Here is a 26,883-nt window from a genome sequence, read left to right as displayed (position 1 = left end):
ATCATCTACTGACAGTCTGGTTTGTTAAATTATTTCTTTGGTTGTTTTCAACATTGGCTTGTGAATGAGTGGTGGTGGCACTGGAAGTTTCCCAAGTGCCGCTTCGACGTCTTCGTCAAATTCATGGGTATCAGTTACAATCACACTAACGCTCTCTCCAATTTATTTGATGAATTCTTTGACTCTTTCAATTTGTGCTAGCAAATGTTCAATGGCTCAGGATGTCCAAAAATCGGATACGGTTAATCTTCTCTTCGCAGAGTCGCCGCGATGGTTTCTATGACTTGTATCGCCTGTTCGTTTATTTCGGACGTGGGTTTGATCAGAGTTGCACACATAAGTTCAAAGCCCTCTTTGAGATAATCCAGTGTAGTCTGTCGCGACAGTAACATTTTTAACGTAGCCACCTTTATTCAAAACAAGTATATTACCAACTGAGTCAGTGATGAGTCGCTCTAATTTACTGATGTTAGCAACTTGTACAGGAGATTTTAATGTTACCAAAACCTATGGTCGCCCATGTACTGTTTGTATTTTCGAGGATGTTCTGTATTTTTGCTCGCAGAAAAGAAAAATAATTCAAAACATCAAATGTCATCATTATTTTACATTGATCACTACTTGTTGCGGAATATTCTTTGACGTTTTAATATAATTTTACCCGTGGTAATGTTGTAACAGAGAAATGTGCAGCTGAACTTCCGAGAATCAGTTCATCCTGAAACGGCATTGGTGAATTTTTCAAACGTCTCAGACCGCTCCTGTGGCTTGGTGGTTAGAGCCTCTTCATCGGATGCGTCAGGTCTCGGGTTCGGATACCGACCGAGTCATATCAAAAGACTTATAAAAATGGTACTAACAGCTGCCTCGCTAGGCGCTCTGCATCAAGAGGGTAATGTTAAGACTGGTCGGGCTTGTGTCTGGGTAATGTGACCGGATATGACATCATGCTACATGTCTGCGACGTGATGGCTAAGTGCTAGACATCACTATAAACTGCCACACTGCAGACATTGTAGTGATATGACAGAAAAATGTTTAAAGGTACATTAAAAATCAAAATCACACACACACACACACACACACGCGCTCAAACGTCTAAATAATGCTTGAAAAAGCTTTGTAAATTTACTCTTCAACGGTATCGGTATCTTTCCGATTTAAGATTATACGTGAACCACAATGAATCCACGTATTTGTGATTTTAAACACATCATTATTGTCACGGTTAAGCTGCGGCGTTTTACAGCATTTCGTAATATATATCGAGTGTGGGTGATATTGTCATTGACGTAACGTTAACGTCAGAACAACGTGAGCAGGTGAAGGAGATACTCCACGACTACTCAAGTGTCTTGACAGAAAAACCAGGCATGACGAATTTGGAAGCTTTCAGTCTGAAGCTGCTGCATGAAACGTCTGTGAAACTGAAACCCTATCCACTACCTCATGCGAAGTTAGAAACTGTACGAAATTAGAACTATGCTTGACTTTGGGGTCATTGAACCAGCCGAATCTGCATATAGTTCACCGGTTGTTTTGGTCCAGAAGAAGGATGGTCATCATCGCTTTGATGTCGATTGTCGGAAAGTAAACAGGATCACAGAATTTCAAGTCGAAATGTTACCGGATCCTGAGTCCATAATTGTCGTATTAAAAAAAAACGCCAAATATTTCTCTAAAATAGACTTGTCCAAGTGATACTGACAAATTCCAGTTTCTAAGGAAGACCGTCCAAACCATCATTTTGCAACACCAGATGGGACATACCAATGGGTAGTCATGCCGTTCGGGATCCAGAATGTACCCGGCACTTTCACCCGAATGATGAGGAAATTGCTAGAACCTTTAAGAAGGACCGGAGTTTCAAATTTCATGGACGATTTGTTATTGGTGACACCTACTTGAGAAGAACACGCGGTCTTATTAAGAAAAGTTCTGGATCGACTTAGCCAGGCAGGGCTCACTACCCGACCGTCTAAATGTCGCATAGAATTTCGGAGACTGACTTATCTAGGACACGCACTCAATGAAGATACATTAACACCAGACAGTGGTAAAGTCGACCAACTTCGGAACGCCGCGCGTCCAACTACGAAGACAGAGGTGCGACCTTTTTTTAGGACCTGCAGGTTATTATCGTAAGTATGTGGCAAACTTCAGCGTTATTGCTAGTCCGTTGACTGACCTGATACGGAAGAAGGCTCCGACGAATTTTGTTTGGACATGCGCCTGTGAGAGAGCATTTCAGACGTTGAAGGATAGGTTGACGTCAGACGCCGTAGTGAGACTACCGGACGTGACAAACGACTTTGTCTTACGTACAGACGCTTCTGACAGGGGGTCTTGGTGCAGTTTTACTGCAGGAACATGATGGGAACTTATTTCCGGTTGCTTATGGTAGCAGGAAGTTGTCGCCATCAGAACTTAATTATTATGTTATCGAAAGGGAATGCCTAGCGATTATCATTGGAATCTCTAAATTTCAGCGCTATCTGTCTGGGCGAAAGTTTTTTTTTCTGGAAACTGACCCCAACTACTTCTTTATTTGGCCCAAACTAAACTGACAAATGGACGTTTAATGAGATGGTCATTATTTCTCTAGCAATATCAAGTTCAGTTGCGTTACATTAAGGGAAGTGCCAATATAGGAGCAGATTGTCTGAGTAGGCTAATTTATTCTGAGGTGAAGGGGTCACTTCAGGACATATAAGCAGTAACTGGAAATACAGTTTCGAAAATCGGAGAACAAAATCCCTAATTTTACTCTAAAAGAGGGACCTATGTAAAGTGTCGAATTTTGAATTACAGAGTAACTTAATGTTGAATGCATTGAGCATTAAAATGTTATCGCATTTAAGCCAGAAAAGTCTTTGTGAAGGGTCACTTCGACCTTTCTTCGTACATCTCCCGATGTCAGTGTAAAGTTCAAGGGGATAGCATTCCGACTCAGAAAAATTGACCGGGGTATCTAAACACGGTGCTTAGAAAGTAAACATTTGAGATACCGACCCTAACCGCTTGGTAGGAACCTATGTCCACTAATCATTTTTTTTTCAAAGGGAAATTGTCACGCTCTGTCATTCACAGATTCTGAGCTGTCTAAACCTGATAAAAGTAAGTACTGCTTTGGGGAAAATTAGGGACCGCTGCCTACGATTGGGCAGAATAAATTAGGGCGTGCACTTTAGAGCAATCATACTTTCAAGTGACGACTTTAGTCTAAACATTTCCTAGAACAGGAAACTTAGTCTCGACTCCTTGGGAAGCTTAAAGAGATTAGTGCTTTCCTCGTGAAACAAGAAAGGGACCAAGTGGTCGTCGTGTAAAAAAGAAAGGCATGTTTAGTGATAGGAAGCACACGTTCTGAAAGAGAATAGCAATAAGGTACGCAATTTTAGTTTCACGTAATATTATATTATTTGATTGTTTTTCGCAAACGTGTTTGTTATTCCTAGGTTTCTGTGTATTCAATTCATGGAAATATGTTGATGCTAGAGTTGTTATGCAAATTATTTTGTTCAATTTCATGGAAAGTGTTAATGCTAGAATTATTATGTAATTTATTGCATTCAATTTCATGGAACGTTTTGTTGTAAGAATTGTTATGCAATTCACCTTTTAATTATACAGTTATTAGTTTATTGGTAGAATTGATTGCATGCGATTCAAATGTTCATATGTGTAGGATTTCATAGGTTTATATGAAATAACGTCCTTTGTTTGTTAGGACGATACGGATATCATGAGTTAACGATGCTTACCTAATTATATCTGATTTTGTAATGCATGGATAATCTTGTAGGTTAATGATTGCTGTGAGTTACATCTTGTGAATTTCATGCAATAGTAATCGAACATGTAGTAGTATATGTAAAATAATACGGTAATAGTTGGTAGACGTTCACGTGTTTATTTAAGATTTGCCATTGGAAACAAAATCAATGTCCTACTATACTAAGTCAGAATTTACGCGGTGTGTGGATAGCATCATGCTCCGAATAACGTAAGTGAATCGTATGTACCTCTAGAGATAGGGGTATACAGAATTATGGGGCTATTTTTTCCTTTAAGGAACATCTTTTTGTGAGAGAGACAAGACAGTCTGGAGACAGGAGTCCGGGGAAAGAAAGAAGGACGAGATCAGAATAAAGGGACCAGGAAGTCCATGAAGGGGCAAAGCATAGAGCTTAGGAAGGATGAACAAAGGGGAAGTTAATACGGTCAAAGAGAGGAACGTGATGCAGTCAATCGTGGACATTGTGCTATTTTCACCTCTTGTTATGATGGGGGTGGGGAAACGAATTGGACACACCTGTTAAAATTTGATGATATAATCTAACTTGAATTGGAATTGCCGTTATTAATTTGTTCTGATTAAATTTCTTATTTTTCTTGTCAAAAGGGGGCTCGTATTGCTTTATTTCTTCCCAGTATTCTCGTTCAGTTCTCTGTTGAAATTCCATTCTTTTTTCACTCCCGCTATAATGTCGAAGGAGGTCAATCTCTAGATAACGCCAGCCAATTCGAATTAACCACCCCACTTACAGGGCTAATTTACAGTATGTATGTATGTATGTATGTATGTAGGTAGGTAGGTAGGTATGTATGTATGTATGTATGTCATCGTACAATTTCGAAAATTCCTCGAAGTGTTGTGGGCACAAAACTTGGGTTCAGCTTTTGAAAGTTTCAATCTTTCTGGGAGAATGGGAATTACTGAAAACAGGTTAGAGTAAATCCGTCAACTTATACCAGTATTCTAGTGGCTGACTGATTAATTGAAATATAAGCTGTACACACACATGCACGGACATACATTCATACACACACACACACATACATACATACATACATACATACATACATACATACATGCAAACATACATACATACATACATACATACATACATACATACATACATACATACATACATACATACAGATATATAACCACTGAGATAAACGGACAGACATAAGGATTCACGGTCTGAAAATGTACCGAAAGATGGAGGCAGCGGCAATGAAAAGAATTCTGTGAGATTGAATACCGTCATGTTTTATTTGTCATTAAAAGCTTTATTAACAGTTTTGCGTATCTTTTCACATGAACAACTATAATTTACACACACAAAAGACCACTTGTAAGAATGATACAGAAATAATGTATTTCTAAGTTGAATATTTTGACAAAATGTATGTGCACTTATGAGTCATTGTCTCCACGAAATTAAATTATTATTTTAAAAACTCTACCCTAAAAAGATAATGTGATAATTGAATGTAAGGACACACATCTAGAAGAAAAGGTGTGTAATTATTATATGACATTCTTTATGTCAATGAATTAACTATCATTACTTTATTGGTAAAAATATATTCAGTTTTCTGGTGATTGTAAAACTGGTTAAATAGCAGTAATATGAACTCCGTGACCTTGCATGTGAGTTAGCAATTTCATTCTCAACATAAATTGAAGACGACGTGATTGGTAGGAAGTCCATAAGTCTCTTTCTACCAGACGTCTTGTGTGGCTATGTGAGATATTTCCCATAGTATGTACTATCATTCAAAGTATATTTCTTGAAATCACGCGAGAGTTTGGTTGAACGAGACTAAGAGTACATTGGAGCAAATTGTATATTTGGTAATGACGACTACACCATCTGATTTCCTGTCCCCCTTTGCTTATTTCCAAAGGAGTCAATATATAATAAGACTTGTGTTACAAAGCAAAATGAAGCTTTGGAAGTCTAGCGTACAATTATTATCAAACTAAACGGTAAATAAAAGATACAATCAAATTGTGCTAACACATAATCTAGATAGATAATGCTAGCGTTAAAGATACTGCTAATGTTTGCAAGAGGTGGAAAAACATAAGCATGCAGTGGAGAAGTTCAAAAGATGTATCAATTACTCAGTACTTTGTTTTAACTATCTATCTTGCTTACATAGAACTGATCACAATTTGTCTTACGTTGATGAATTTTGAAATAAAAAGTATCACACAGCATCAACGAAATAGAGTAGAACGAAGGCATAGACGATATGTACGTTTTGTGGAGACGTACAACGGTATTGTAATAATAATAAATAGAATACGCAATGCAGAGGAATGTCCATTAGTAAAAGTAGTATTCATTTATATTTTGAACAATAATAGTTACATCCATTGGGCTGGGAGGCCTATAAGAAATCGTCAGCAAAGTCATAAATTACACATACTTGTATTGTGTATTGACATTTCAAAGAATAATTTACACTGATAACTTCTGAGCATTCGAATGTTCTTGCATCGACGGGAAATTAAGAGAAATCTGCGTAAACATGTGTGGGTACTTATAAATTAAAAAAGGTATATATGGCCCAACAATCTCAAAATCCTTAACTTTCTTTGTAACAAAATATAGTTTACCCCATTAAATTAACAACTACTTTCCAGAATGGTTGGTAAATTACGACGAGACCGATGGAGACAAAATGACATCGTGAGCATTTTCGTTGCATCTCTTGTTGTGCACTGAGTCGAAGGTGTATATGTGTAGTCCTTGCTTTGGACATTGGTTTTTTTTTTCTTTCTGACTTTGACCGAAAAGACCGAGTCATGTTCCATTTGATGGCGTCAGTATAATCGGGGATTTCTAGACAGGTTATCCTATCAGAGGGCTTGTCTTATAAGCAAGAATTCGACCATAGGAAATTAGAAAATCAAAGAAATGCATAGGTTTGTTGAAACGAGGAAAATAGTTCTATGGCAAATTTTACTATAAACAAGTACGTGTTCGCCATTATTTGCGCATGAATTCAGATTTACAGGGAGAAATATTTGAATATCAGCCTTTAACAATCGGATAACTTTACTATACCAAAAGACAATTTTACATTTCACTTATATTTTCAAGCCGAATTGCAAGTTATAACTGACGTGATGTTGTATGTATAAATACTTCCGAGGACAATTTGGAAGATTAACCTTAAATACTAAAATAAGATATCATCTTTATGTTACATAATGACGTCATTGTGAAATAGTAGGACTTGAAAATTCTTTGTCTTCTTTAGAATGAGAAATCATGATGCAAAATCAATTATCAAAACCTCAAGCTGAATTTATACATAAGAATCTACCAACAATCTCGTCTTAATCTGTCTTTTTTTATTACAGTTGTTGTACATAATCTTCAAATCACACGATAACATGGTCTGGGCGGGTTAAACAGGCCCGGCCTTAGGGTGTGCGGTGCCCAAGGCAGCATGCGGGGCCCAAGGGAACAAGCAATGAGTGGGGCCCCAAGCACAAAAATACATCGCGGAGTTGACTTCCTGAAAGGCCGGGACTCAAGGCAGTTGCCTCGTTCGCCTTGCCCTAGGGCCGGGCCTGGGGTTAAAAGCAATGTACACACATAATTACATTTAATAAAAGATGCCCATACAAGAGGTTTATCTTCGCTCTTAATAAAGGGCTGCAGTGCAATAAGCGTTAGCACCAAATAGACATGCAAGCTGAATTTTCAACTGAATCCATGGGATATTGTTTCCTCGCAACGCTCATTCGTCTTGTTCGCGTATTATTAGGTGCTTGCTTGTTATACAATCATCGCTTTCGTCTTTCTGAATTCCAAGTCATCTCCGAGAGTAGGCTCACAAGCTCTGTAATAATTTTCAAAAAGATAAATATAAATATACAAGATACACGAGTGCCTTTTAACTGAAAGTCTTCATTATCCATCTTCCTTTATTAGCAATAACAATCAATAAAGGACACTTGTTTTATGTCTCATCATCAATATCGTTGGAAAATAAAGCATTATCTGATACGTACTCTCGAAACTTCTACAACATCGTAACTTACTTTGTCAAAACTTAACAGATATTATTTGACATGGGGTCAACGTGCGTATATCGTTCTGTCGACACATTCTGCTGCATACTTCCTCGAGTTATACCCCTTTACGGTGTGAAATATAGCTACTATTTTGGAGAAATCATGTGTGTGCATTTAGTATTTCGCTCTTTGTTGAACACGTATAGAAACTCTCTAGACAATACTGCACCATACAGTTCGCATGGTGGCTTGACATCGGTGTCCTTTGAACACATTTATTTCTTTCGTACAACTTTCTATGATACTTTTATTTTTGTGTTCCTGGGCCAGAATTATATGACCTTGATTTAATTAATTGACCATCTTCTACTTACGATACAATAGTGCAAATGAAACTGTGTCCGAACAATTTCACAAATGCTTTGGTTAAGATGAAACCAAACAGCATTTGCAAACCTGAAAAATATGTCAAGCGTCATTCATAAAAAGTACATGTCAGTGATAAAAGACAACTTTCGTCCACCTAATAAATCTAAACGTTTCACAGCGTTATTATAAGACTGACTTTATTGGTCGCTGCTCAAAAAGATATTCTATTCTTTGTTAGAGTTGCTTTGAAACGCTATTTGTACCTTATCTTAGATTAAATGTATGTCATACCTAGCGTTTCCTACGAAAGATTAATTCTGATCAGTCATAAAGAGACTCAGAGGTGATTTAGTTATCTGTTTCACGGTCTTACAAACAAGGCTGACAACATTTCAACTGATGCGCCTTTTATAAAGAGTTACATACCTTGTCTGTCTAGCTGCGAGTCGCCGTTAAAATCAGCTATTTCCACGAACTTTCTCCCATATATTCTACAGACGTAAGGCGGATACATGGTGAACTGTAGGAAAAAAGTTTCGATCTCGGAGGCTGAGAGTTTACTGTTGTGGTCGGTATCCCCTCTCCGGAAAAAGACGTCAGTAAGCAATTCCTCTGTGGAGAAGTGGGGACCTAAACCACCAATATTAGTCCCCTGCAGAATAGAAACAATGTCAGAGCTTAAATGCATTATACGTTCTTAAATAAATATATATAAAAAAACACTTAAAATTAAATTCAAAGGAGTCACAATAGTATGACCTTTGAATGTATATGAGTAGATAAATGTGTGCAAATAGTAGCCTTGTGACCATAAAAAAGTCAAAAATAATATATGTTTACTACCATGTATTGGGGTTACTATAAAATGTTTGCAACAGATGTCACAAATTACCCCAAAAGTCCACATAAATACAAAAATTACGGAGCTTGCAACAAGTTTTCCCCTCTTTTTCTCTGTCATAAGAACGTTTTAGGTAATTGAATCCAAATATTAATTTCTGTAATGTGATTTATCAGAGTATATTAAGGTATCACTGAAAAAAGTGTAGAAAAACAGTTGTTAAGTTGAGGAAACAAATCACATACGAGAAACTTTTTAAAAGATTCCGTCAATATTTTGAATCCATCATGGATTTCTTTAAGTACGTGAAAAGCAAGAAACAAGTATAATATCAGTTTAAAAATAATGGGTCATGTAAGCAGCCTATAAACATGTTGTTAGTCTTTTGAGTTCGAAGATGAATATGACATGACGTTGTCTTTTGAGTTCGAAGATGAACATGACATCACGTTGTCTTTTGAGTTCGAAGATGAACAGGATATCACGTTGTCTTTCGAGTTCGAAGATGAACATGACATCACGTTGTCTTTTGAGTTCGAAGATGAACATGACATCACGTTGTCTTTTGAGTTCGAAGATGAACATGACATCACGTTGTCTTTTGAGTTCGAAGATGAACAGGATATCACGTTGTCTTTCGAGTTCGAAGATGAACATGACATCACTACGGAACTGCTGATCAAGCCAATTTCTGCTCTTAACTGTCTGTGACTCACTTTGCAGGATATGCCAAGCGGGTTTGTTTCAACAATAGAGGAAGTGCTGAAGTTCTGAGATTTCCGCAGCACAGATCACCCGCAGCATCGGGGTCAGTGTTAACGTATTTCAGGTATGACTTGACAAAATCTTGAGACGTTTCTTCTGACCGCCCTAAGATCGCTTTCCATCCTTCAGCTCACCTTATAGGATCTTTTCTAGCAGTCGCTCTTCTAACATCTGGAGACGTGGCCTTCCCATTTCAACTGTGACTTTGTCATCTGAAAGTGGATGCTTGAAATACCTGCCCGTATGAGATCCTTAGTGTTTGGGAGTCTGTCCTGCCAGTTCAAATGAAAATGGTTCAGATGCTTGACATAGCGTCTGTACACCGTCCAGGTTTTGAAAGCATAAGCAGGGTCGGAAGCACAGTAGCTTTGTAGACCTTAAAGTATGTTTCTCGACTGATCACTCTTCGCTCCCTTACATTCACACGTCGTCTGCCAAAGGTCACACTTGCTTTAGTAATTTTGGCGTCGTTTTGATAATCAATGTAGAGATGCTTGCCAGGGATTTTATAATGGGGTGAGGACTCCCAAGGTCACAAAAATAAGGGGGGGGGGGGCTATAACAAACAAGAGGGTGAGGAGGAAACAGCCATCATTCAATATTTACCTAACACTTCAATATCCATCTCCCTTTCTTCCTGCTCCAATTTGTTAATGCCCATTTAAAATCAAAATCTTTTTAAAAGATGTTGCATCTAGTTATTAAAAAATAGTGTGTGTACGTGTGCGTGTGTGTTGAATTTTTAACGTAGCTTTAACAATGTGTCAGTCATATCGATATGATGTCTGCAGTGTGGTAGTTTATATTGATGTCTAACACTGGGGCATATTTCCGCAGACATGTAGCATCAGGTCTGACCCAGTCACATTATCCTCACACCAGGCCAACCAGTCCTAACACTAGCCTCTTAATGCAGAGCGCCAAGCGAGGAGCTTATTGTACCATTTTTATAAGTCTTTTGTATGATTCGGCCCGGGTTCGAACCCGCGACCTCCTGCATCCGAGGAGGACGCTCTAAACACATAGGCCACCAGAGCGGTTGTATAAGCATTAATATGTTAATTGTTTCTGAGCTTAATCTGTTCCTTACTTGAGATAATATTGTTCTATGCTGAGAACCCTCTTTCACAGTATACAGTCTGAAGCGGAATATATATAGCTATCTTAGCCAGCTGGAACAAGTTTAAAAACGGTTCTCTATGGCTGTTATATACAATTGTCCACGACTCCCAGATATTGTCTCTATATACTTCTGTTCCAAAATAAGATTTTTCACTAACATAAGTTCTGCCAAATTTTCACTTTCTTTAATTAGTACTTTACTGACTAATATTCCAGATTTACTGTTCCATAATGTTGCACTGGGATTTTAAGTTTATTAATGTCATGTTCAGACTGAGTGTAAGCGACCCACGGTCCACTTTGTAGAAACCTTACACAAAGTACCCTATTCTTGCAAGAGGTTTGTGGGTTGGCGGATTGTACCTTCTTTCAAGGTGTCCGCTTAATTTGGTTCTCGTTATTTAGAGGTTGACCACCCTCAATGTTATTGACAGGTTCGAGTAAATATAAATATAAGTGGTGAAATTTATACGTGGAATGGATATAGATCTAAACAATAATTTAATCAATTACATAAAACAACTGATAATTCATTACATCAGAAATATACTCTGCTTCTAGAAATAAAAACTTTCACCGAATTACAAAACACAAATATATTTAAATAAAGTAGCCGATCTGTTTTATAGATAGATTTAGTTCATCATAGGATCGAGTGAACAATCGAAGTCAATGCCTTGTACAATTGCATAACCTGCTTCTCCGGTTCACTCCACTTCCACTGTAGCTGTTCCTTCGACTTCCCTCTGTCTTGTCTCTTTCGGTCCTCAACTATGTGCGTAGCAAGAAGTTTCACAGATACCTGGATCTCAGGATAATATGTCTCACTATACGTATCAGGATACGTCTCAGAATACGTCTCAGAGATAATACGTCACAGGATACGTCGCAGTGATAATGCGTCACAGGATACGTCTCTTAGTTAATAAGTCACATGATACGTCTCAGAGATAATACGTCACAGTAGCTATTTTTTGAGCTTCAGCGTTCCTCGCTTCTACCGCCAAATGTGTTTGTCGGTTTTCCTCGACAACAGTCCTTTTGGACAACAGTTTTACGAGAGCATTTCTCCCAAATTTACTCTCGGAGTCTTCTTACACTTGTTTTACCTTGCAGAAAAGCTTGGACTAATTAAAATTGTCGATGTGGCGATTTTAAAACTACGAAATTTAGTGTGGGAAACACGCTCCTTATTTAGCGTAACCAATCAGGATTCAATATATTTGCCGTCTTTTTCCAGAGGCGCCAAAGTCGTAGTAGTAACAGAGTTCTGCAATCTTTCAATGCTGACATTTACACTATGGAATCGAAGTGAGCTTTTGTTTCCACCAGTCTTCTGTTGGCTAAATAAACGAATGCTTAATTAAGAATAAAATACTCCCCACGAAAAGACATTACCGTTCATGGCAGTATGACGATTTGTCCCCATAAATCTAATTAAGTGTTCTCTGGCCCAAGTTAATGTGTACTTCATAGATCGCCAGAAATTTGTCCCTTCACAATGAGGTATTTTGATTAAATAAATATCTTTACTTCTTAATTTCATTCTTTGGTTCTTATTTGTTACATTTATCTTAACCCTAGAGATATGGTTTTAAAGCATATGATCCTGCAGGGCGAAAACAAACGAAAATTGCACTCTTCTTTTAAGTTATCTGTACTTTAATTCTTATTCTCCTCTGTCAGCATTTTGTACCTTTAATTTCAAAATACCGCTGAAATGTGTGTGTGTGCTTGTGTGACTGGCATGTCGTCTGATTTGTTCATCTAGCATGCACATCGCACTCGTATTTAACATCATTTTCAGCTTCAAAATAACTCGTTTATATCTCAATTAACACTTTCCCAGCTCCAATAATCTGATATATATCCCAATCTGAAAATGAAATTCCTTTCATCACTGTCATCAACCAGCATTAACCGAACGAAATCGTCATCTAAAGATGAACCACCCTTGGAATCAGCCATTTGGGGTTATATATGTAGCCCATATTATATACGCGCATTCTTAAAACTTCCTTGATGCATGGTTCAAAGTACAATCGAATGCTTGTCCCGGAGCCCAATGTGCCAGATTTAGTTTGGCAACCATGTAGGTCAAGGCGAAGAAGCCAGGTGTATTAACAGTTACGAAATAGGACACATCTCTGCAAAATCTGCATTATTTCTACCGGCGTGATTTAAGGGTGAATGGCTGCATAAAATTTTGTATACTGTGCAGAGTACATTTTCATATGCGAGCCTTTCACATAATTTGCGGGAGTTCTTGTGCATAACTGATCTACAAGTGCGTGAATTCGGAAAACATTTACGCGATTCACGCAATCTTGCACAATGGCAGCGTGTCAGTCGATGTAGTCTGCGCGTAACAGTCTGCTGCCAAGATAGGTGAACTTACCCACTATCAAAAAGGTTTGACCATTTACTGTGAAGGTAGACTCTACATAAGTCTTTCCTGGTGCAGGTTGTTGCATCGCCTCTATTGTCTTGTAATTTGACTGTGAGACCGAAATTTTCACAACCTGAAAAGAAAGAGTCCATTCTGTGTTGCATGTCAGACTCAGATTTGGCATTAAGGGAACAGTCATCGGCAAATAGGAGACCATGAACAGTCACGATTAGCAACATCGTCTTCGACTGTGTGCTCCTCAGATTGAAGAGCTTACCGACAGTCCGGTATCCAGTGTATATCACTGTGCCATGGTCATGGAGGGCATCAGCATGCATGGCAGAGAACATCATATTCTAGAGGGTTGATACCTACTTGCGGCCCTGCTTGACTCCATTGGTGACTGGGAATGGTTCCAATGACTTAACGTCGTCCACCAAACGAACGAACAGGGTATCATGAAATTGCTGACTGTGTCAAGGGCTTTCGTCAGGTCGATGCATTTCGTGTACAGGTTGGATGTTTGTTCTTGTCGTTTCTCCTGCAGATGATGAGCTGTAAACACCATGGCTGTAGTTCATTGTCCTCATTCTGATCCTCTGTCAGGAGGATTTTAACGATGCACAAGAACATTCAGCAGAATTCTGGCAAGTATTTTTGACCCGCTATTTACAGCCACGATGGTTATCGCGGGATTGTCTGTTGCCATTCCACTTGTGCAAGTCGACCAAGGATGAATCATATATATTCACCCTGTTGTGCGTGCTGTGAATAGCAGATTACGAAACATGCTCTTTATGAAGACAACAAAACTCTATTAAAAAGTGGCATAAATATGTTTTGGATACTTTGTCCCCAATGTAAGTTGCATTCTAAACAGCAAAAATCTGCGAGAGAGAGAGAGAGCATGAGAGAGTGAGAAAGAGGGTGAGAGAGAACTTGCCTGCAGGGGTGACGTAGTAGGGCCAGTGGAACGGATCCATAGGGATGAAAAAGCATGAGACGAAATTATCAGAGTCATGAGAATGGTGAGTCTTAATGTGACCATCATGTCAGCCATTGTCGCTTTTGTCTGTAATAATAATAATAATAATAATAATAATAAAAGGTAATCAAAATCTTCGGTGTTGATGTGTTGATGTTGTCACCATCCTTGTCAGCAGCTTTTAAATGTAATTAAATCATCATATAATTTTATCTTAACATTTGCTCCCTCGTTCGCTTTGCTTCCAACCACTAAACCTTGTGCCCATAGAAAAAGAATGATCAAAGTGTAAATGTTTTTGAGATCTTTGGAATAAAAATTTCATTCATATTCCCAAAATTCCAGCCCATGTTACATATCAAGGCACAAGGGACAGGTGTGATTAAACGATGCCCAGCCCATGCGGTCATCATCAAGGATAACAAAAATGAAAACGGAATCGACGCCAAATTTAAAGTAAATAACGATTCGACTCTGCGAGACGAAAGTGCTATGATGTAAACGGCACTAAAAATCTTCTTGAATATCTACAGCCCCAAAAATATTGTACTTTCAAAATTAACGAGCTTTATATAACATTTCTGAGCCTATATTATAAGGATTACTTTTTTGTTAAAACATTGTTTTCTGGATGTTTATTAATATTTACCGCTTGATCTTTACCGTAATTTCGCCTCACACCGGAGAAGCACAAAAAAATAATTGTCAGACTTGAAGCATTTGTTTGAGAAACTTTCTATGAAAACTTGTGTTTATGAATCTGTACCAAAATACCTGAAAAGGACATACAGGAGAAATATTTATAGAAACCGTATAGACCGGAGTAAGTTAGAAAATTTCCATCCGACGGTTAGAATTTTGCCTCGGACACTCTTTGCAGTGAGTCTAGCGCAAAATTCAGATCCACGTGTAACATTTTCCTATCAACAACAGCAAAATATCCATTTAAATTTATAATTAGGTTTAAACACATATTAGAGTGTTAAAAATGGAAGAGACCGCAACGGTAATGGCTGTAAAGCGATTCCATACTGAGTACTGCAAATAAGTTGCAGTAATACAGATGTGAACAGGTCAAAAACTAAAGTGCATTGTTATATATAAGATTAGGTTTCTTGTTTGTTTTTTTTTATAAAAAAGATATAGTCCTCATAATTAACGAGCATTAATATATAATGTGTCTACCCTTAAAAAATATAACTGAAATATAAAAATTTTATAAATAGCAATAAAACAGTTGCTTTCTCGCCTACAAATTTGATTGCAGAAAATGCAGATGAAGGCTATGTCGATAGTATAATAAAAAAAACGTGTGCGGGACACTTGCTTTAGCCATTGCTCGCGTTTGTATAGAAATGTACAATTATTATTTATTTGATTATTCTGAAACGATGCTTTATTAGCAATGGAAATCTGTTCGTAATCGCAACTTTATATGTATTATGCTCGCAGTAGAAGGTTGCGTGATGAAAGATGAAAACAGAGATATCTTCCACAGGTGTTCTTCGCTTGTAAACACAATGAAATAAACAACATAAACTGAGAAAATCTTCCAGGAATCTGTTCTGTAATTAAAATTTAAATTCATTTTACATTTTAATCTGATCACCAAGAAACAAAACATTAAATACAAAGACTTTTAAAAAAATCAAAAAGATGGACAAAAATTACAAATAAGCTCGCATGTTGTCGAAACAGCATCGTGACCTATTTCAAACAAATCACATCACTTCTTGTTATATTTTAACACTCGGATTATAATTTTAATTCTTGCATAAGGTTTATGCCTTTTCACTCAAGATTTATTGCCAGTTGAATACCGGAAATGTGTCTGTATACTAGGTGTTTTTTTGTGGGCACATTTTAAATATTTTAGCAAATATGTTTGTGGAAACGAGGAAACACGACTAATTGAGAGCAGGTTTTGGCGTTTCCTTTGTGGAGTCTGTGCACTTACAAACAAATAATGTATTGTACTATTTACACCAGACATGACCCGTGTGCACGCGCCTGTTTATGTACTTCAGCAGGTGAAGGACAAGGTTACTACGTATAAACAAATCTAGAACAGCGTTTCTTGTTTTTATAACAATGTGGTTGTAATTGTTGACTGGCGGTCACGTGTATTAAACTGAAATTAGGTTATATGAAGCATATCGAGGTCACGAGCCATACTGTATTGAACGAATTTTGTACAGCCCTGCTGAATGGAAACCAAGAATACGAAGATAAAATGGCTTTCGAGTCAAGTGAAATCAACTTAAAGTGTTGATGTGCACGTTAATTGCAGTAGATATTGATTCAATTTTAACTTCAGAAGGGCAGTTATTTCTATTTACAAAACAGTGTCCTCATCGGCATTACTCATTTCGGATGTAGATTACTATCTGACTCGCATGTACAATTGACGTAACGTAATCACATGATATTTCAATATATGCTTTCAAACCGTATTAAAAATTTAACAGAGATGTGACATTATCAAAGCTTAAAAATACGTTTGATAACCTTAGAATTCTTAAGTATTAAAACAGACAAAAGTGAACCTATAACACCAATTATATCTATTTGGAATAATTACTTGATTAAGACGGAAGAAATTTACACGAAAACAAGCTTTGACCACAAAGACAAGTGATAATACAATTGATCAAATACGATCCAATATCGTATTCGTGCATATGATTTGAAACCCTCTGCTGACTTGAATAGTTTGAAACGAATTAATGTTTCCCTTGCAAGCTTATCATAATAAAAATATAATTCCATCAAGCATTCAAAGAGGGACCATTTAACATTTCATTTTTCCTCCCCAAAATGTATTCATTGGACTGAAAGGTATGCTTGAAGATACCATATCTTCCGTTTCCGTAACTTCTCAGCAATTGCGTTCCATTATATGATTTGTAACATGCTAAAGACCGGAAATATGCAGGGAATATATGGAAATATGCGGCCTGAAGTGAACGAAGGTTATGAGTCAAAGCCTTGGAATCTGGTATGTTTTATCAATCGACCATATAAATCTGAATATATCTTCTTAAGCCGTAAAACAGGCGTCCATACAAGTTATGAAAACTTGGAATTCCTTTCTTGACAGATTACGGTCAGTAGTATTTATTGGCAACGAGGGACTGGCTAACGGCCTGTTTATAATTTACACGCTAATGTGCCAATTAGAGTGTCTGCCGTAAGAAACGAAAGCGTATTAATCTTGTCTCGCGGTATTGGGTTTATAACAAAACATAGCTTAACATCTTCGATCTTCCAGTAACACATACTACTAGTTATGCATAACAAGAATTTAAACCAAAAAAAAAGAAAGAAGAACAATTTGTTAAAAGACAAAATAAAAGAATGCAATGTTCTGATCAAGAAAGGGGGTTAAGCTGTAAAGCTGATACGAATGACAGATAACAGATAGTACAGAGAGGCCAATGACCAACGAAATGACTTTACAAATTGGAAATGTTTTGTGAACCAGTCTAACGCTGACTTAAAGATGATGTTTACAGACATAGCAGTAATGAGAAGACAATGCCAAATAAATTTTCCTTTGGCGAATGCTAGACAACCACTCAAATCATTGACAACGAGAAATTCCCTACATCAAGACACATTATGAATTAATCTGGATTTGCATTTCGCCGATTGGTCATTAGGAAGTATACACATGTACAGTTATTTTATTACAGAAATTGATGGTAGCATGTTTAATGCATACAGTAAAACAGATCGATCAAATGTACAGTCAATTAATACAAGAGATATATGCTGACATATGCATGCATACATCCTTGTATATATGTACTTATCTACGTATGTATGTATATATGTATGTATGCGTGTGTGTGTGAGTGTGTGTATGTATGTATGTATGTATGTATGTATGTATGTATGTATGTATGTATTAATCAGTGATTTAACGGTATGTAAACACAACAGTAGTTACGCATTGCCAATTAAAAAGTTGTTTTTTTAAATGTAAAATTAAAGAGAAGAAACAAAAATGCGTCAGGAAGATAAACCCCTGCAAAAAAAACGTTAAAAAAAGTGCTTGAAAATTACCGTCAAAACCTCAAAATGTTATATTTCTGTATAAGGTAAAATGAAGCAGACTGGAAATTGTTTTTCAAATTAACAAGGTACTAATGACTGACTGAGTCATTTTGTTTTAAACATGACTAAGTTTCATACACGTGAGTCTTAAGGCAACTCTTTGTAGACCATTTTTTTGGTAGATCGTAAAATACTTTAATAATAAAGAAGTCAATTCTGACAACTATTGTATAGTATTATAGAGGGCGCTCACCAGTTAGTATGTACTTTCTACTAAAAAAGTCAGCCTGAATTCTTCTAAAATACACTATCTTTAGCACCTATTAAAATAGGGGAAATGAATTTTGCCAGACTAGACAATATCAGCTCCTGAAAATGCAATGGCTGAATTTTCAAATGTATAAAATGTAAAAATGTTATGGGCTCTTTTTTTACAATTTATCTCTGAAGTCCAGGAAGTGAAAATGACCAAGTGGAGCTAGCAGTTTTTGAAACGTGCACATCTAGAGTAAGGCCAATCTATATGCTCTATAACCCATATTACACCCATCAATCATGCACCAAAATAAAGGGAATCAAATGTTCTTTAAACAATACCTAAGATGTACAAGGTCATTTTTAAATAGCCGGTATAACCAGTAATGAACCCCGGGGAAATTATTTTTCTTTAAAATTCTAACCCTTATGCAAAATACGAAATTAGGGCGCCACCATAAGCATTCTCGTCCTTATATTGATGTCGTAAAACTTGACATCATTCAGCTGAACTTTGCATGGTATATTAGTATTATTGTTGTTATTATTATTATTATTATTATTATTATTATTAACTTGACAGTTATCCATTAAATTAGGTAACATCGGATTCCATTTTTACGCTTCTGAAATCTATTTCAGATGTCTTGTATCATTAAATCATGCGAATTTTCAATGAACAGTTTAAAAGGTGAATACTCTATACAGAGGTATATGATGTACGTCAGGATGAGATAAATATTGTATCAACAGCTGTAGTTTTTCCCATCAGATGATTCCTTCCCGCAATCCCCTTTTATATTCTGGATGATCTCGGCATGACACACGAGAACTGTCTCTAATATATTCTAAGAACGATTTAGAATGTATTATGCATAGTTTAATAAAATTCTTCTCTACAAAAAGGGTTTTAGAGTAAGTAAATACAGCTTTTTCTTTTCTTTTTTGTCAGCACTTGGTTTCTAAATTTAAAAAGTTCCTAATATTTCTGGTTTAAAGACACTCGCATTCGCACACAGACTCATCAAAACGTGATATTACATATCATTAACATCGCGTTATGTCTCGGAACAAAACGTAGGACAAAACTATACGAAGATCCCCTTGTAGTGAAATACCCTGCTTCCTGATCCGCCGACTTTAAACTTTTCGGAAAATGTGAATCTGGCATCGATTTTAAAAGACAGATGCTACTAACTTTGATTGGTCTGTTCTTGAACATTAAATTTCTGCTGTTACGCTCCAAATGTTCAAAACACATCACTTTCCCATACATAGGTTGTCGGTTTTCTGCTGGAGGGTCAGTTTTCACGATGAAACCGTTAAATAATCAGATTTTATTAACTTAAGTGATCGAAATAAAATTCTTGGTCCGTCTAGCTGATTTTTATTTTATTTTTAATCAGAATTATACCCCAACCGTTAAAATCCAGTATTAACTAGTAAAAAAAATGTTTTAAAAGTAGCTAAACTTCTCTATTTATGCGTTGTTCCTGTTCTGACAAACTAATTTTACTACACCTATACACACGTGGAGCTTAAAAGACCCCCCCACCCCGTATTTTTCTTGCTTTCCTGCAAGCAAAATGTCAAAAAATGTGACTATCGAAACTTTAAAATTTAATCAAAACACTGTTATACACGTTTTGAATTCTAATATGGTACATTAATTCTGAGCGCAAATTTGCCTTTGAATCCTGTAGAAACCATACTAAGCTACAAACATTCTAATATTCTTCTGTGAGAAAGAAAAAAAAAAGCTAAACAAAAAACCATGATATCCAAAGGTTCAATGTCGCAATGTGCGTTCTATGTATAAATTGAATCTGGTGCAAAGTTTAAAACTATGGAGCGAAATAGTACACGCTATAACCGCCGTTTTACCTTTAAATAATTCTGTAGTTTTTTTTATACTTTGTAGCATAAAATTTTCTATGGAGATGACCCCTATATTATCCACTAAATCTTGAACTGGTCCTAAAGATGGTAAATAAAGCAATTAGACCCCCGAACATATGTTGGCAGTCATAACTTGACGGAAAACTTAAAAAACAAAAACAAAAAAAAAAAAGAACTTCGAGCATAGAATAAAGAATGTACACAACTAATGCATTGTCCGTCTCTATAACGGTACACTGCTTTGGGGTGTAACCTTCATTGATACTCACACGTACATCGTTTATAAAGGGATAATAACGTTAATTTGATTCCTACGCTTTGGCAGGAATGACCGCCACAGCATGTTGTCTTTGTTCATGCCATCCAAATATTTACTTCTCCCGCAAATATCCATGGGTCATTACTATGATCAAAGCAACAACAGTGACTTATAGATGGCATTCAGTGTATCTGGAAGTTTATGGCCCCAAAAAACTAACAGGGCGAATTATTGATTAATTTTATCCTGTTTCCAGAATAATGTTTTTTTTATGATAACTGAATGGTTGATTTACTTTCTTTAAATCAGGTGTCGTCATTATGGTGTTCATCTCTGGACACTCTTGAGATCTTTCTATATTAAGAGAACACTGTATACAAAACAAACAAATGGCAATTCGGCTTATTTAATATTCAGTTAGAAATAACATAGTTAAATATTTTTTAAAAAATACTAATAAATTTTAAACGACGAGTTTTGGAAGCAGAGCTAAAATCCCCTGGATGGTTTTAACTAGCAGAGACATTTCCTTGAAGTGTAGAATTTGAAACACCTATAGTTGTAGCTAAAGCATTCAAATTGTAACACTATAAAATTCAGCGTTAATAACGCATTCTTTAAAGTAAATAATATTTTGCTATTCTTTATCATCGTGTTACCTCCGCATTGCCGAAATCTTCCCCAAGAGTTAAAAAATGGGAGTGAAGCATTGACCAAATTATGGGGCTTCTTCCGTCTGACTGTCACGTGTGCTGTATCGGCTTAACTCACACTCAGTTTATTCAATTTCCGAATCCATAGTACACATTTTTAAGACCACCTAAATTCATCAGTTAAATAGCCCTGAATCCTTGGTTATGAAATAAATTATTAAATAGGACAAGGAATGTAATATCAATAGGAAGTGTTAGATAAGTTAATACATTGATCATCTATAAAAAGCTCACACTGTCTGAAATGCTTCTTTAAAAGGATTCCTCTTTGATTTAGTAGTAAGTCGGTAAATATAACGAATTAACCTGTGCAGCACCCTTCTATGATCCTGCAATTGTCCACCAGGTTCGCAGAAGAAAACGAATACAGAACGCATCTTTATTTATGTAACATTTCTCTGGCCACTCGTATATGAGAAAACACAAAACAAATTATATTTTGTCAGGTGGTATAACTTATTAATGTTAAGGAGGTCTTTATTAATTAGTGTGAAATCATTCAATGCCGGGGGAGGAGGTAACATATTTTGGAGATTTTTAGTGTGCATAATTTATACAGTTAATACGAAAAGCATGTAGACATTCACAGACACAGTAAATTCAATACATGAAGTGATAGTTTTGAACGAACAAAACTTTCGTGTTAAATTTGTCAGAAAGAAAGTTGACAGTGTAATGAACATTCCACTGATGTTATTAATGAAAGGTTGAAATATGGTAAAATCGTCCAAAAATGTGGAAAATATGCATAAATTAAAAATATATATAAGTACCAGACATGAAAAATTTAAATTAACAATTTCGGTATTAGAGATTTTTCAGTCATTTTAACAGGTTTAGATAAGGATGGAACGTCAATCAAAATAATACAGTATATTGACATATGTGAATCTTAAATTGCAATGTGGAAATCAGATCGTTCAGAGTTTATTTTTTAAAGCTCAGTGATCAGAGTGTGTTCTGAATTTGCATTTAGCATATTACATAATGGATTTTAGACAATGTTTTAAAAGGGCAGCATGTTCTGTTGAAAGAAAACTCTGAATACAAATATGTCTGCAAGTAAACAATATAAGATCATATTTACAAAATTACTGTACAATAATGAGCAAGCAAGCGCGCACACACACACACACACAAACACACACACACACACACACACACACACACACATATATATATATATATATATATATATATATATATATATATATATATATATATATATATATATATATATATATATATATATATATATATATATATATATATATATATATCTTGGGTCGCATGATATCTAAAGATTAACATAAATGTTTTGCCTAATCGAATTAACCAATGCATCATGGCGGCACACGGACACCAAGCCCCATCCACCGTTATTTAATATGTAAACGTTTGTTTTACATTTTACAATTTACAAATTTGCTAATTAGATTCATGAAATAAACGACTATTCTCTCTACATGTATAAGAATATATTTACTTTTGATGATGATGATGATGATGATAATGATAATGATGATGATGTTGATATAAAATTAACTTGATATTATCACTCTCCTATTAAAGTCATATATGAGGTGAGTTCAGATAAGAACACCCAAATAAGAACTGAACTAATTGTGGATCTTCAAATATAGCAAGAAGAAGAGAAAATTATGAAAAGAAAGGAAACAATACTTTTATTTTGTTAAAAACACAAACAACGAGTACATATACACTGGATGAGAATGGCAATGGTAATTGTTATTATTATTAACGACATTATTTGGCCAAACTATATAACTGAAATACTGAAATTCTATTCAGTATTTGAATTTTGCACAGCATATTAAATAATAGGTAGACAAAGTCAAATTGTTTACCCCATCTGTAGTTAATGTAAAGTAGGCCTTATACATCACCAATATTTGGCAAACGCGTCGGATACCTAGGCTAAGAGAACAGAGAGAGAGAGAGAATATCGTAACCTTACACGTTCTGCTTTACCTGTACTCTTATACGCCGTAGAGCTAGCTATATGTCCACATACCTGCTGGAGTGTTGATAAGCCACTATTTCCAGAGCGTTTAACACCGCTATATAACAAAAGTCTATGTTAAGAAAACGCAATCATGTGCAGTCAACCTTCCCCATCTAGCCCACCACCACCATCACCACACCCTTCGTGCGCGAGCACACACACGTACACACACACACATACACGCATGCACCCTCCCCCTTTTAAACTAGGCATTTTAAATGTCATTGAACTGTGTACAGGGTACAGTAGCAGGTCAGCGGTGTTTTTGTTGCCAGCTTCATACGTGGTCCAGTAATGAGATACAAATGAGTGCAGTAGCTTTTGGAAAGAGTTCTATAAGAATGGCCGATAGATCATGAGATGGGAATGAAATTGCATTCTATACCTGTGGCGACTGCCAATGTGCTTTATCTGCCTTTCCCCATCATCTCCAAGACTGCAAATATCTAACTAGTCAGAATTCAAGTTTTAAGATTATGGAACAGTCTCCCAATTTTTTAAAATTAATTATGTATTATTGGAACACCAAACGAATCAGGAAAATTGTTTTGTATTAACCATAAAAAAATGCACAATTCCATGTAAACACATCATGGTCTAACAGCCAGTATCGGGTTCTATACATATACATCAGTGGCATGTTTTATTGTCATGGTCCATTTAACAAATCTTTGTCATAACACACTGTTTTAAGGACAAACGGGTGATGAAAAATTTCATGCCACGGATTTGCAAGAGAAAGAAGAAAGAAAAAAAAAACGAAAGAAAATACAGCCGTAAAATTTACACCGAACTATAATGTAATCCTACTTTCGTACGACTGCGTATGTAAGTTACACGTCACCGTGACGACGATGTAATATCCTGTATTGTGATCATAAGATTATTTAAACGCCATATAAATCAGCATTATTATTATTTTCTCACCGTTTTGTGACGATTATCGCTTTCTTCTGTAGAGAAAAATGAGGATTGGAATGTATATATACTTTTTTCAAGCTTAGAAATGTATCAACATTTTTGCTTATTTTGCTTTCTTTTTCTCTCTACTTGAAATCAGCACAATATGTCCATTTTTATAATGACATATCGTTAAACCCATTAAAATATTCTAATGTTTTTGGAACAATCTGTCCGTAAAAGAAAATGACCATTGTTTGAATTTACTCTTTCCACAGTTGGTGAATTCCGTAACTTTTCCATAGCATTACAAGAGTTGATCATGACTTTTCCGGAACAGAAAAGCAAACAAATTTACGAGGTTTCTGGTTTTCACTGATTTCCCAGGACCGTGGGAACCGTGTTGCTAATACTAAACAGTGTCATAGGTATTTCATTGGTGATCCTGCGCAAGCTTTTCATTATGGCTTCACGACATCAAACTTGAAACTACTTTACATCTACTGCTGCAACCAAGTACTTGATTGGCTATTTGATTAATTAACTGAGTAGTTAATTTCGCAGTGCCTACATGGAAATGCCTAATTATGTTTACCAGTCTTTAATGGAAATGCAAGGTTACCTGAATGAAGTGTGAAACGCGGACGGGCTGAAATTTATAATTCGATCGGTTGCAAACTTGGCAATTAATACCCAGAGTTATAATACGAATGCACCAGAGTTTGCCAGTGTAACATAACGAAATACGAATTAAATTGCATTACCACTGTCGTACGGCACAACGCCCATGTATTTATCTATGTATTTCATGATTAATGAACTGTTTAATGCATTTTAATTATGGTAATTCACCATTTCCAATACATCTCCAGATCACATGTCACTGTGTGAACTTTATTCCCGCGCGCGCGCAAAAAAAATGATGCTCACAGTTATATTGATGACATAAAATCGGGGTTCAGATTCTAAGAAACATCGACACGCCATCTCTGATTCAGGTCAATGGTTCTCGTGTGATTTCCGATTTGTGTTCTTACAAAATTCGACAAACACTACTGAATTGTGCTTGAGAAATTAAATCGTTCAATTAAATAGTTGCAAATATAACAACTAACTAACGTAAAAAAATAATGAGTGATACATACTATTCATTTTAGGATTTGCTCAGAAATATCTGAAATTACACTTGAATATTTCTCAATTAATCAAAAATTTATGAAACTACCAAATTTTACTAACAAAAATTTATATTTAGCACGACTTCCATACACTTAATATCTTGCAAGTTATTGTTGTTGTTGTTGTAGGGTTTAACGCCATTTTTCAGCACAAGATAGGCTATACATGACGTCCAGTATTAATGGTGGAGGAAGAACCCGGAAGAACCCCAGAAAGAACAACCGGCCCACGAGAAGCTACCGGCAAGCGTCATATCTTGCAAGTAAAAATTATATATTGTGTCTTTCCAAGAGTTAAGAAAAAATATTGTCGGTATAAAAATTTCTATATTCAAAATGTTGGAGAAATTTACCCTGAAATATATACATACCTACATCCAGGTGTCCATCTATACCCTAGCTATGATAAAAGAGAATGCAAACATACCTCTCTTGATCAAAAATGAAATTTTGAAAATTGAAATTGAAAAGTTATTGCTGAAAAAGAAATTTAAACAAAAATTAAAATATGTAATATAATGAGTAATTATTATGTATATTTTAAATTGATATCATCAAAAGATAAATATTTCCTTGTATGATATCAAATCTATTAAGTATTTCACTTACCTTTTGCATATGTCTTGTTCCGAGAATGCTCATATGTGTTTTGGCGAGCGAACGGCTTCAGATGCTATATATCCTGCACTCTACTAATTCCACATAAGATTGACCGATTTTCCTGGGGTCACACAGGTCACGCGTTCCCGCCAATAAAAATCCCTATGACCTCCAGCCGCGTAAGCCGTCGCACGTGGGAGTGTCAAGTGGTACATGAGCTTGTGAATGAATTTATCTTGAGATTATTTAGTGATGAGGAAAACAGAACACTTACAAATACACCGTTGTTTGGTCATCATTTATTCCAAAGAAACCAATAGGAAACCCAACTCCGCTAATGGTATCATAAAACAGATTTATTTCATCAATTATACGCAGTTCATTTTTAATTTTCTTCATCCCCTTTTCTAACTGAAGTACATAAAGTTATAATAGCTCAAATGCGTAAAGTACAATTTTGCTTCAGATTTACGAAGGATGTTATGTTAAAATTCTCCCTTGTATTAGTCTAGATGGAAATTGTATACTACATCACGAGGATTTTTTTTAAAAAGCTGGTATCATATCTCTCTGTGATAATGCAACCCTGCCGACGCCCCCGTCCCCCATAAAAACACAAAACAAACAAACAAACAAATAACAACAACAATAAATGATTGTTAAGCTTCATTTCGCTTTAAAAGGGTCCTAATGTA

At 36.0% G+C, this 26,883-nt stretch overlaps 1 protein-coding gene across 2 annotated transcripts; it reads right to left on the bottom strand.

The window, feature by feature from the left end:
- Positions 1–5,043: 5,043 nt before the first annotated feature.
- On the bottom strand, positions 5,044–26,356 carry LOC149793405 (uncharacterized). Of its 2 annotated transcripts, XM_089967387.1 has the most exons (4): positions 26,198–26,356; positions 14,258–14,386; positions 8,624–8,849; positions 5,044–7,653 (listed from the first exon to the last, which is right to left on the bottom strand). In XM_089967387.1, the coding sequence occupies exons 1-4, from the start codon at positions 26,228–26,230 to the stop codon at positions 7,598–7,600; spliced, it is 444 nt and encodes a 147-aa protein (XP_089823513.1). In that variant the 5' UTR covers positions 26,231–26,356; the 3' UTR covers positions 5,044–7,597. The 2 variants fall into 2 exon arrangements, with proteins under 2 accessions (XP_089823513.1, XP_089823514.1); XM_089967388.1 differs by lacking the exon at positions 14,258–14,386 and having other exon boundaries at positions 26,198–26,294.
- Between the last annotated feature and the right edge of the window lie 527 nt (positions 26,357–26,883).

This window comes from Sinohyriopsis cumingii, chromosome 8 (genome assembly GCF_028554795.1).
Source record: "Sinohyriopsis cumingii isolate HCF-2022 chromosome 8, ASM2855479v2, whole genome shotgun sequence".
NCBI lineage: Eukaryota > Metazoa > Mollusca > Bivalvia > Unionida > Unionidae > Sinohyriopsis > Sinohyriopsis cumingii.
This window is presented reverse-complemented; position numbering and strand designations above follow the sequence as displayed.